This window comes from Crinia signifera, chromosome 2, assembly GCF_055691185.1.
Source record: "Crinia signifera chromosome 2, ASM5569118v1, whole genome shotgun sequence".
Classification (NCBI taxonomy): Eukaryota; Metazoa; Chordata; class Amphibia; order Anura; family Myobatrachidae; genus Crinia; species Crinia signifera.
The window spans coordinates 151,487,620-151,501,674 of record NC_139218.1 but is presented as its reverse complement, the minus strand read 5'-3'; the positions used below and the strand labels follow the sequence as shown (position 1 = coordinate 151,501,674).

The following is a 14,055-nucleotide window of genomic DNA, read 5'->3' as shown; positions in this document are numbered from 1 at the left end:
AGAAGTGGGAGCAGGTGCTGTATATTTACTCTTGTTTGGAGTACCTTATCATGACTCATTGTCAAGCCACGTACACACGGTGAGATATTGGCTAATGGACAATTTTGACTGAGAGATTTTGGCTAGATACACTGTAGATTTTGACTAAGCAATTTTTTCTAAGTAATGATAGTCTATGATCTAGTCAAAATTGCCTTGCCTGCACCGTCAATCTATGCTAAGCAATTTCTACTAGACAATATTGACTAAGCAGGAAAACAAAAGGAAGATTTTGGCTAACCTTCTAGGAAATTTTGACTATCTAGTCAAAATCTCCTGTTAAAAGTTCTGTGTGAACACCCCTTTACAGGTTTCTGCAGTTACCAGTGCATGTAGAAACATGTTTGTTAATGTACAGAATTCCCCACTACTGAAGTTGGCTCTATTTTCCTGCAGTGTTTGCTGTGTAACTTTTAGAGATAATGGGTAATAAGATGGAGGAAAGTGACCAGTGCCTTTCTATGTTGCATTGAATCAGTCCGTTATTTTTGTCATCAAAAAGTTAATGGGGAAAAATAATTGGTTAAAAAAAAAAAAAAAAATGGTTTAAGAAGAAAAATTGCGCCCCCCCCCCCCCCCAAAAAAAAAAGAAAAACCATTGTATACTTTCTTTCTTTCTTTCTTTCTTTCTTTCTTTCTTTCTTCATATCAAGGCATCAATTAATATACCAACAAATTTCATTACAATCTGAAATGTTCATTTTGTGAAATAACTCCGATAGTTTGGGAAGAAGAATGGTATTGGCTTTGTTGAAAGTCTAAAGTCACATACACATGGGACGACAGGAGCCCCATGCTGAGCAAGCTGCTTAAGCACAGACCTCTCATTAACACATCACCGCACACATGCAATGCACCTGAGTGATCTGCGCGGAACAGTGTTTTGCCTTTGCATTAAACACTGATATAAGCAGGATAGACAGTGCTCTGCATGACCGCGCATCGCCAGGTGTACATACAGAGCAATCCGTGCTACATTTCTGAGCAATCTAGTCAGAACACTTAGACATAGGCCTTAAAATCGCCCCATGTGTATTCCCCTTTTGACCCTTTTAAAACTATTCTATCAAGGTTTTTACAAGTATGTTGCACTGCTTTTTAACGTGTTGCTGAAGCATCCATCCAAGGGAGAGCTTTAGGAGCTTGTATTTTAATGGATATGAGGGGAGAAGCACCTCTCTCCTTAAGCCGGGTACACACTGGAATGTTGGAGAGTCCAGTTAGCCCAGATCACCCATACACACTGAAGCAATGTTAATGAAGATGGAATGATCACTGTCAAACACAGCGTCACCACAAGCAGCGTACATACACGGGATGCAGTTTAAATCCCGGCGGTCGGGATCCCAGCGTTCAAAATCCCGACGCCGAAATCCCGACACTTTCTCCCCCCGTGGGTGTCCACGACACCCTCGGAGGGAGAACAAATTAGTGTGCCGAGCGTAGCGAGGCACCGGGCCCGCTGCGTGGCGAGCGCAGCGAGCCCGCCAGGGGGGGGGGGGCGATCCACGCCCCCCCCCCCCCGCTGGCTTTTCATGCCGACTCCACATACACATTGAGCAATATGCAGGATATGCTGGTCTGATTTTGTCCAATCAGACAGCATAATACACATTGGGCTTTATTCTAGTTCACTCTTTCTGACAAAATCCTTCTTAGATGGACAAAACCATGTGCACTGCAGGTGGGGCAGATGTAACTTGTGCAGAGAGAATTAGATTTGGGTGGGGTTTTACTTCAAAGTGAGATCTATATTGCATTTTTAAAATAAAGCAGGCAGTATTTACCCTGCACAGAAACAAAATAACTTTCCCAAATCTAATTCTCTCTGCACATTTTACATCTGCCCCCCTGCAGTGCACATGGTTTTGTCCATCTAAGAAGAATTTTGTCGAGTGAACTAGAATAAGGCCCATTATTCTTGAAATCTAGGTTCAGATGTAGTACAGGTTGAGTATCCCTTATCCGACATGTTCGGGACCACAAGCATTTTGGATAAGGTATTTTTTTGGATTTTGGAATAAAAAATTGTTTCCATTCTTACCTGGTGCCCCGGTGGTCCCCCGAGATCCATGGTGTCCTCCTGCGTCCATGGAGGCCTTCAGGATCCTCTTCAGCGGTATCTCCAGTCTCAGGGGTGCATTGTATCGGTGACATCACTTGCGCAATGCACCCCTGGGACCGGAGATGCCGCTGAAGTAAATCCCGGAGGCCGCCATAGACAACAGGGGAGGAGGTAAGTATGAAAAAAAGGGGTGGAGGAAAAACCCAAAGTATTCTGGATAAAAAATAACCAGTTTTCGGAATATTTCGTTTTTTGGAATACACTGGTAAGGAAGACCCGACATGTATTAGTAAAGATTCTCATTCATGTGGATTTCTCTTGATGTATCGCTGATTGCTAATATCTAGCTTATTTTTCCATGTATATTCATGTTTGTTAGAATTTTCCTGTTTTGGGGATAATATGTTTACATTGTTTTTTTTCGGCAGGTCGACATCTTCGTAGTATTATTATAAAGCATCTGTCAAAATGACCATTTGGCAATTCTAGATTTAATTTTTTTTTGCCTGGGACAGTAGGTTGGGGGTATCCAGTTGGGATTGAGGTTTAAAATCCTATGTGTCTCGCACCCAATTTTGTATTTCCTTCTGTATGCATGCACCCAATACCCACAGTATTATAAAAAAAATTAAATGGTTGCCCCGTAAGGGGGGCTGCTTGAAGATACTCACACCAGGGTCACACACACTTCACATGCTACGCACACACAGAACACCTCACCTACTCACCACTACTGCAAAGAACGGAATTCTAACGTTGAATGCAAAAGAGCCCACTTTGGAAGTTGAGTAATTACAACTTAATTAAGCTATTTGTAAAGGTCCCAGAGCAAATGCTGCGGATTGTTCGTAAAATTAAAGTTGTTTCATTTTTGGGGTTTTTTTTTTTTTTTTTTTTTTTTTAGGGAAAAATAAAACATGCCCTGAAGGTGCATGAAACAAGTGCAGTCATTTTTATGGAAATATTTGTATCATATTTCCTGTCCTGCAATTAAGTACCAAACTTGTTTCCAGCTGCCACAATTTCTGAAGACCGAGTCAGTTGATGACTATGTGTGCATGAAGAAACTGTGCTTGTAATGTGTGATGGTAGAGGGGCTGAAACATTCCTCCCCACACACACACATACACGCACACAATTTTTTTCCCTAATATCTTTCTGAGACAAATTGTTAGGTGCATAAATTTTAAGATGCCTCATGTAAAATAACTTAAGAGACTACAGCGACCCTCTATATTTGTGAATTGGTCTACGACAAGGGTTCTTAGACTATTTTGCTCTGGGCCCGTCAGACAATAAATATAACATGTCCACAGAATGGTCACCACACGTGTGTTCAGGAAACCACACGTGCATTTCAGCATTGTGGAGGCAAAAAAATGATTTGAGGAGTCTGAAGTAGTATAGCATTTAACTGGTTTGTCCGACTTCTTTTGATCACTCACTGAGAGATTAGAGAAGTCATCCACCTGCCAGTCAGCAACATGGAGTCATGACCCCATGCTGAGATGGTCTCTTCCCACTTTGGGGTCAGGACACACGGTTTGAGAACCACTGGTGAAGGAGATTGTATTATCGTTATGTTCCAGGAGAATTTCCAGAATTAGTATTGTAGGGAGAAGATATGCATACATTAATCGAAGTTAACAGTGTCTGGGTTTAGCCCCATTAAGCTGCAGGTCTAGCGTTAAATTCTGGGCGTAATGCAGCTGTCTGATCACGGTTAGCACCAAAGCATAATGTGGATTTGTGCATGTACCATAGGAGGGTGCAAACAGAAATATGTGCTAAGTGCAGCCTTGGGTTAGAAGTGGGAAGAAATTGCCCTAGAGCTAAATTTGAACTTTTCATCAGTTTTCCTTGCACACTAGTATTCACTCTATGCTGTTTTAGCAGGTTGCCGCACCCTACACAGTTTTTAAAGGGCAAAGTGCGCCCTACCCTCTAGCAATGCCCTGCTAGAACAGCCTGCCGTCCGACACCATTAGTGCGCTTGGGGGCAGCCCAGCACCTCTGTATCTGCCGGGCCCGGTGTTCTCGGCAGGCGTGGATGTCGGCAACATAGTTTGCTGACCGTAGTGATGGGGGTGGTCTTTGCGCTTGAGAAAATTCTTAAAATAATTTATCATATGCAGAACATGTTTATTTTCCACTAGAAAATGACTGAATCAGGAGAACCCTATTCATTCTAAAACTAAGGAGGTTTGCTTGTGTCTCTTTGTCACTCAGAGCTTAATTTGTGCTCTCTCTCGGTCTGCAGGGGGTCTGTTGCGACAGGGATGCCCAGAGCCCCAGGTAAAGTTATGTTGAGACGGTTAATGAATTTGTGACCTTTTGACCTATTCAGTGCAAGTTACATAGAAACTTAAGTGGCCTACACATGAGGAGATGAGCGTTCTGAGCAATGCTAGATCACTAAGCACACAGCGCTGCACATCGATGTGCTGCTGAGCGATCTGTCAAGGCCAGTGTTCTCCATGATCACTGGCCCTGACCCCAACGACCCCCTCCACACGGAGCGATGTAGGGGCATTTTCTAAGTGATCTAGTGACATTACTTAGAAAATGCCCAGGAGTTGCTACGTGTGTAGGCCCCATTCGAATTTTGGCAGCAGATAAGAAACACTTGGTCCATCTAGTCTGCCCTAAAGTTGTGTCTACCTGGTCCAGTAAGTGGAATGACCCAAATGATATTCTATCAATGCTAGTGGTGGTCTATACCAAAGTTGTATCAAAAATGGTTTAAGAAACCTCCTAATTTATTTATATATGTAGAGGCATGATTATTTATTTAGAATTTTTATTTATTTTAGTTGTAAGGAGATAAACGTCTATCACCCCATCACGTATCACAAAGTTAGTGGACTGAGTTGGACGCTAATCGAGTTGCGATAGCATATCTTTGCTATGCTGAGTATAAAGATGCCAATAAAATATTGCAGCCACTGGGATTTGTATTCAGAAGCCTACTGGTAGCATCTCTTTTCCGCCGGTTGCATTAAAAAAGACACCATCAGTTAAACCATCATGCTTTGCAACCCAACCGCTCAGAATATCCATAACCACTAAACCATTGAGGTCAATAAAACGCTGCATCCCAAGGTGCATCTGCCGTTTAAGTTATGCCCACATAGCGATTGGGGCATTCCTGCATTTGACTATTCGGTACTTGTTTAGTTTCACGGCGGCAGTATGGCCGCCGTGAACTTCCGTCTGCTGCGCTCACTAAACTATCAAAAATAAGGTAAATGAACTCTATGCCAATGAAGATAGTTCATACCCCTACTATCCACGTTGGCATAGAGTTAATTTTAGATAGCGTGGCGAGCCACCGAGCCCGCAAGGGGACTCAGACGCACGGCCACTGCCGCCGTGAAACTAAACAAGTACCGTATATTCACTAATATTTTTGAGGCGTTCAAGGAAAACAGAGCAGCAAGAGGAAACAAAAAGAGAACCTACTTACACCATACAGATGGGCTATAACCGGAGATTGAACTCATGGTACTCATTGTAAGGCAGTAATAACAATGTGTGTATGTACACATTTGGTCAAACGTAATGTATGGATGAAAAAGTTTTAACCTATTCATTATATGTTACAATTATCTCTTTTTTTTTTTTTTTACCTTAATTTCGATCTTTGTTTAAATATCAAGCCACACTATTTGAGGGGAAAAAATCTAATAAACCAGTAAGGTTAACCAATATTCCGCCCATGCAGATTAAGAACTCCCTGAATATATGTAAGAAGAAGTGGAATGTACACTTCTTACATAATCAAAAGTACAAATAGAATACAAAAATGAAGTTGGTGGTTTATTTATCATTATTGGGTAAATGTATAGCAAAATATTTAGTATGGTCAACAGTAAGGTATATAGGATATATAGATATATATATATATAATAGATCTCTCTCTCTCTCTCTCTCTCTCTCTCTCTCTCTCTCTCTCTCTCTCTCTCTCTCTCTCTCTCTCTCTCTCTCTCTCTCTCTCTCTCTCTCTCTCTCTCTCTCTCATTTATATATATATAAGACAATAATTTTAGACAACTGCGCTCAAACCGTGTAGGAGTATCAATTAGCAGTCCAGCAAAAAAGTCCTCCTCTTTAAAAATTTTCAAAACGAGACACACCACTTCTGGGTCTCCTTGCTTAGGTCCCTTTAAAACACAGACCGTCGCTCCCCAAAGTATAAAGACCCGTGTCCAGCGAGTATTAGAAATCTGCAGAAATGGAAGGACAATGGGGGCGCCTCATAGCGTAGTATTTTTATTGTAAAAGCATATAGACAAAGCAGTAGTATTAAAAATAGTCAGAGGATGGTACCCGTACCATATAGTTCCTCCGCTGTGGGCTCAAATACCACAAGGTTTTTAATATCTACCCGTCCACGGATAACAGCACGCCTCCTCCTGCGGGATTCCAGCACACCACTCTGCACTTGCAGCCTTCCACAGGCAACAAGCACGCCGGTACTTTCTCCACGCTGGTTCAGGGAACGCTGAACACCGGGACACGGAGCACGGATGACATCACACAGGCACGCCCCAAACGCGTTTCGTCATAGAGACTTCGTCAGTGGGTGGTCCTGTGTGACGCTCATTGCCATCCTTTATTCCCCGTACATCCAATCAAAGCCGGTCATAGCCGGACAATCCCTCTAGCCTTAGAAGCCGGGTGTCTGTACGTAGTTAACTAGTAGTGGGCAAATAGTAACAGTTACGTTTCTAAAAAGCGCTACAATCAAGTTTTTAAAACCATGAGCAAGATAGTGAACAAAGCATCCATAAATGAGCACATAATTATACGCTCATTTGAATCAATATTTTGTTAAAAAATTATCAGAAAAGGTCATAGGTCAATCATATGGTAACCTCATTCTAGCGGGCAGTATAATATCACGTTTTAGAGTTTGATGAGGCATAATTGATAATATTAACACGCCAACTTGGCGCTAGTATTAATGGAGTAAGACAATAGTATGGAGATCAGGGCTAAGTGAATATTATGATATGGATATCAAGTCAATAAATATTTATGTGGTGAAGATATTTCTAGCTCACCCGTCTTTTAAAACTACAGCGACTTTACAGCGCATAAACTCAGTACACATATAGACTCAACACAGAACGACATAATCTGTCACTGTGATAGGATTTCTGTAAGTTCTTAGTGACAAATTTGTTCTACAAAGTAATAGTACAAGGATTACAACAAATATAATATATATATATATATATATATATATATATATATATATAAAATTTGGTTTTAGCGGCACTCTACTACAAAATAAACCAATATGATGGCAAATAAGAGTATGTAGTTGATTGGAATGGTGACACTTAGCCAATAATCACAAGCCAGGCACAAGTAGCGTTACCTGCTTGTGCCTGGCTTGGGATTATTGGCTGAGTGCCGCCATATATATATATATATATATATAATTTGGAATGTTCACGAGCTGTGGTTCGACAGAATAAAACAACTCCTAAAGCGGGTTAGGTAATAGCATATACACAATAGTGTGTGTATATGTAATATCAGCTCAAGATAAATACTAGTAGATGTAATTTCACTTGCTGCCAACAGATGGCAATGTTTCGGAGTCACACGGACACTATACATATATGTATAGATGATACAAAATAACTCCAAACGCACAAATAATTAACGGTAAATGAGATGGCAGCCTATCCCCTAATTTCTTTGAAGGCTGGGAACAATCCATAACATCTAAAGAACAATAGAGGTTTGGCACCAATATAAATAAGCTTCTTTGATGAGAGAGCAGTTTTCAGATCCAGTAAAGCATCATAAGGGGCACAGCAGATTTTTTTTACCTGTTCATAACCCCACTATCTACTACGCATGGAGTTGATTTTATATAGTGTGGCGAGCGCAGCGAGCCACTGAGCCCGAAGTGTGGCGAGCGGACTACTACGCTCGCCACACTATATAACATCAACTCCATGCGTAGTGGATAGTGGGTTTATGAACAGTTAAATTGCATTGCATTGGATCGACCGATATCACATCCGATATATCGGCCGCCGTGAAACTAAACAAGTACCGGGGTCAGTTATGTCATACACTTGTGAAATGGATTGAAGAAATCCTCTGCTGGATTCTCTGCCAGTTTATTAGGGAATTTCTAATAAAAATTAATTTTGGACAAACTCTTCTATTGCTTTACTGGATCTGAAAACAAAGTTCATTTATATTGGGGCCAAACCATTATTGTTGTAATCTATAACTAAATCTGTACACCAGGCAGGCATAATGCATGCTTAATGTGTGAGCTGGTAATCAATTATGTTATGTCATTGTCATATTTTCCATGCATGATATCAGACAGAATGATATTATTTTTTTATAGGAGAAAAAAATTGAAGCACAGACGTCTGTTTTACATTGTTACATGTTGTTGGCTTATAGGGGTTTAGGAGTGAAGACTATTTATACTGCCTCTTTTATTGTTTCTCTTTCCAGGATCAGAGGCATGGCCACCAGGTGTGTGTCTGCGGTATGTTGGAGGTGATCAGTTTGGCCATGTGAATATGGTATTAGTACGCTCGCTAGACACCCAAGAGATGACCGATGTCAGTGTGCCAATGTGCAGTCCTAATCAACCAGGCATGTACCAGGGCCAGTGGAGAATGTGTACTGCTACTGGCCTGTATTTTGGAGGTGAATATCTTTATTCTATAACCATATTCTATTCTCATTGATGAAGCAGGGCCCAAAGTCATGATAAAGGATTTGGTGTTGGAATTTGCACTGCTATGAAATAAAATAAACTATATACCAGCTATCCAATCTTTTGTAAAGGTGTGACGCATACACTGAGTGCAGTGGGGAATGTTACTGAACCAAGGGCACTGTAATTAACTACAGCAACGTATACGTTTCCTAAAGGTGCCCATGCATTAGGCAATTCACATGTGATATGGGCTCTTTTAATGGAATATCGGTGATCAGTTGCATGGAAAGTGTCCAAATTGCATGTGATTGGCAACAGGTCTGATGCGATGCGCTGTCTCTTGTGCGTTGCAATGGAGTCTGCAATTCGCACCAGCTGCAGAAGCGATCTGTTGGATCGCATCCAGCCAAGCGGCTCAAGATCGGATAAAGTGCAAGATCTGAATACCAGCTTAACAGTTGCACTGTGTAATTTAGCTTGCTGTGAAACTGATGGGTACTAATTAGAATTTGAGCATTGTAAAAGGAGGATAAGTCTGTATGGCTATGGAAAACAAGCATATTGTATAAAATCAGAATTAAAATCTTTTGTTTTCAAAGTTAAGTTTTTTTTGGGGGGGGGTTATGCGTATGGATCTGATCTCAAAAGAACAAATATGCTGACAAGCATGACATGCCACGGACAATTGAGTTAATTTATTAGGGACTTTGTTAAAATGACAAAAAATTGTATGTTTTAAAAAAATTCTGTGGGTTTTATTTTTTGTGGTATAAATATTTTATCAATTCAGTGTAATTCAAAATCTCTGTTGTGAATGGCAGGTTTATAATGACAAGAGTTTATCAATATGTAAAAATAGTAAACCTGTTTTGCAGAGGAAAGGCTCGTACACACAGCTCAGATCTCTCAGCACACGTGGTGCACCAGCGATGTGTGCTGAGCGATACATACGGGTCTGTGTTCTCTGCTGAGAACATTGGCAATGACTAGATTTTGACTGGATGCAGTCATAATATTTGATCCCCGAAAATAAATTATGCACAAAAGGTCACAAGGTGCTTGTAGTGATATCCAATAAATGCCCAATGCTGTTTTGAAAATGATTAGTCAACACATTAAGTTGACGAATTTGCCTTACTTAAGGTGCCCATACACTAGGGTGACTTGTCTGAGGAGAGAAGTTGCCCACAATCCCCACTTGAATTGCCCGCCGTCTGCAGTCCTTTTGCATACAATAGGGGTCAGATGTATCAGTCTTCAAAAAGTAATAAAATGGAGAGTGATAAACAAACAGCCAATCAGCTCCTAACTGTCATTTTTCAAACCCAGCCTGCAACATTACAGATTGGAGCTGATTGACTGGCTGTTTATCACTCTCCATTTTCTCACTTCTTGAATCTTGATACATCTGGCTCAATGTAGCAATCCCAGCGAAGCCTGCTAACAGGCTTGGCGATGGGATAGATCTATCATGCAGCGTGTGTGATGTTCAGGCTCCAATCCGATTCCTTACAGGATCACGCGTCACTTCAGACCAAGGGGGAAATTTACTAAAGGAAATTTGTAAAAAATAGTTGTATTTGTATCCAGAAATACACTTATTTTTGACATTTACTATCCCGAAAATACATCAATACGAATTGCCGTATTTTCAGAATAGTAAATGTCGAAAATAAGTGTATTTCTGGATACAAATACACCTATTTTTTATCAATTTCCTTTAGTAAATTTCCCCCCAAATGTCAAAAAACATGTTATTTGGACACTTCATCTGATTTATCACCACAATCGGATGAAAAGGGAACAAATTGCCATGAAATCGCCTTAGTGTATGGGTACCTTTTTAGTAACATAAAATTTGGCAGCAGATAAGAACCACATGGCCCATTAAGGATATTGTGAAACTGAACGCTTGTTAAGTGGCTTCCTGGAAGGAGTTCTCAATTCAAAAGCGATCTCCCATAGTTGCTTTGAGAAATGCAGGGCAGAGTTTGTTAAATTGCTGGCCTGGAGAAGGTTACTTTTAGTGGAGTGCAATGTGGCTTCAAGGGAGACACCATAAACAACAGTGTATCGCACGATCTAGACAACCTCGACTGACTCTACAGAACAGGAGAACAGATTACAGTGTGTATTCCAAACATGACCACAGCTTCGTCGCGCTGCTTTGATGGAAACAAGAGATACAAGTTTGTTTACCACTACCGCTAAATTCTGCTTTATAGCCGCTCACTTGAAGCCTGAAGCCCATTGCTTCAGTCCATAAATAAAAAGCAGAGGCTTATTGTTGGATTAAAAAACACATGAGTTAGATAATTAGCCTATGGAAGAGAGTTATTTTCACAAATTAATTGAAGTTTGAGGTGTTTGGGTCTAAGAGGAGCAAGGTGGTTCGTTGTGCGACAGATTACATCATGCTTCCTGCTTGCATTTAGCACCGTCAAGCATGGAGTTGGTTCCATTATGGTCTGGGGATATTTAAAAGGATATTCCGTCAAAACAATAACAGCAAGTTCTGAAGATCATGGTTTGGCCACCCTAGACTCCTGATTGCAATCCGTCTGAGCTCCTTTGTGATAGCCTAGTTAGGTGTTTTCGAGATTTGCAACTAATGAGCCGAAATCACCTTTGAGAGTTTCTAGAAGAGTGGTCAGAGTTAAAACAAGTTGACTGACAATACCCCGCACTTGCACTGCCATGATCGCCACTAAGGGTGGTTCCCTTTTTCAAAGACTCAATTTACTTATAACCAAAGTTTATGAGTACAAAACTATTTTCCAAAATAAATATATTTTCATCACAAACTAGCTTCTTTTGGTGTACTGAAATGAATGAGCTGAAAGCTCCTTACACACGGAGCAATATGATCACTCAGCAATCATATTGCTGTGTCCCGTTTTCATCAGCGACCAGACATGGTTGCTGATGAAAACAAGACGCTGCTGGGGGAAACAGCTGGTCGCCGGGGGAAGTCGCAGGAGCATGTTACACTGACCAGCGATCATCCCGGGGCTGGTCTCAGGAGCACGCCTCTGCCGACAGTCACCCCGCCTTGTGTGTGTGTGTATAGGGCTGAAGGGTGTAGGGTGAAGGGTGTAGCTTGACTAAAGTTTTACAATTATTATGTAGTGTATCTTCAGTTGGATGTACACAATATCACACTGCGATATTTCAAAGTGAGTCATTCCCAGAAAAAAAGATAAGTTGAGTACATTGAGCGTCCAGGCAAATTAATTAGGTATATATTTTGGTTACAGAATTCATCACATTAAAGCAGTGGTTTCCAAACTCTTAAATCACTGTGTCCTGGCCAAGAGTTTGTTTTTTCTTTCGTAGCACCTTTAACACAAAAAAATGTATTTACTTATGTACACTGTCATGTTTTTGTGACTGGGTTTGCCCTTCCATATTTCTGATAGGCAGACACCTGCACTGGTTTTGCCTATTACATTGACCATTGTTCAATTTTTGTGCGCTGGTTTATTTGATCATAACTGTTGTACTGTCTTTTCCATCTCATCTTATTTCTGAATTTCTTTACCATCAGACGTGATTTGGGTTATTCTCAGCGTGGAAGCTGGTGGCCTCTTAGGTGTCACTCAGCAACTATCCTCCTTTGAGACGGAGTTCAACACTCAGCCTCATCGCAATCTTGGTGGAGACTACAACCCCTTTGCTTCGCCTCAGAAGAGTCGTTCCCCAGAAGGGGAAAATATGGGAACCTGGGAACCTGAAACAGAGACTCCTGAAAAAGAACAGAATGGACTATCTCAGACCTCTGTAAATATATGTGCAACGGATCATCCAGCCAGCCATTCTGTAGCAACTTATAGAGAGGTGAGGCGCAGTGGACATTTTTAAAAAAAATAGGCCGCAGTCTTGGAGAGTAAGTAAAGGATGGAAAGAGTCTGTGAATGTAGTAGAGTGGGAAATATTAAGCGAGTGTATTTCAGCACTTACCAATTTTGTTGCAAGTTGAATGAGAATCTGTTATGCCGAAAATATGTTTTAACTGCAATGCAAATAAGACACACAAGGAGACTGGTTATTCATTTCATATGACTTGAATATCTGTTTCTCTGAATCTGTAGCAAAAATACGCCCACCTTTTAGTAGAGCTGCATGGGACCTGGTGGTTCACTCACACCAGTCATCTTACTCTGCATGGTGTATTGAGACTATGTGTATGTAGGAGACCTCTGTACAGGACAGCCCTTACCGTCTATGTGTTACCTACAGAGTATTCGGAGCATGACTTCCCACATTCAGTCACATGTTTTATCCAGTGGGCAAAGAATTGGCTCTCATTTCATGTGAATGCCATTTTCTGCTTCTGCTGCTTTGTGTATTGTCACAAGAGGCTAGTTTATTCCCAAACCCTTTTCTTGTTTCAGTGAGGCTTATTCTGGCAATGAAAGCACACTACAGCTAATATTTATGAGACTGCATTAGGATCCCATCTTATATTACAAGACTAAAGCCACTATTGTGGGTATTCAAGTATTTTGCACTCTGACAGCCACTAGATGGCACCCAGCGGAGCAATTCAAGCTTTGCTAAGTTTGGGTGCACACAGATGCCACCCCTGACATTACTGTTATGATGTTTTGTAATTTTGATGGGCTGGTAACTAGTATCTCATAATACCCAATCAATAGGTCATTGGTTTCCATTAATTTGCAAACTGCATATTGATTCAGGCCACTTTAAAAAAAAAAAAAAAAAAAAAAAAAAAAATGAAACCTCTAAGGTATAAGGTTGATTAATACACAAGGGTATGTGGGAGAGTCTAGGAGCTGTAGAGACAGGTTCCTCAAACAACTGAACCTATAAATATGCAATACATGGCTGTCTATTCTTGGAGTGCTGCTTGTAAGTGGAGGTCACTCTGCACTGGAGATGGGGTCTGTAGCCGATTGATGAAGGAGCAGAGAAAAAAAGGATAGATATTTGTATAGAGGTAAGTGATTTTGCGCTATAGTCTTAATCAAAACTGAACTAAATATGCCTCTGCAGGGGCTAATTAGCCCAAATGTGCCAATCTAACTATTAATGGAGATCTACAATTGACCTAAATACTTTTTGTCAAAGTTGGTACAAAGCAAATTTAGTGTACAGTAGCTAAAGGTAATTTGAGCCTCCGATTCTGGCCAGTATTTAATTACGCCAGCAAGGGGGTTTCTGCGACATAGATGGCTTGTTTTCGGCGGGGATTGACGAAAACGAGCCATCCTCGCCATCTAAC

At 40.9% G+C, this 14,055-nt stretch overlaps 1 protein-coding gene across 1 annotated transcript in view; it reads left to right on the top strand.

The window, feature by feature from the left end:
• The window catches only part of ILRUN (inflammation and lipid regulator with UBA-like and NBR1-like domains), a 44,676-nt gene that overhangs the window by 17,216 nt on the left and 13,405 nt on the right, over positions 1-14,055 (top strand). The window contains exons 3-4 of the mRNA XM_083173124.1: positions 8,600-8,797; positions 12,358-12,647. Of these exons, the coding sequence (XP_083029250.1) occupies positions 8,600-8,797; positions 12,358-12,647 (488 nt within the window). The remainder of the gene's footprint in view (positions 1-8,599; positions 8,798-12,357; positions 12,648-14,055) is intronic.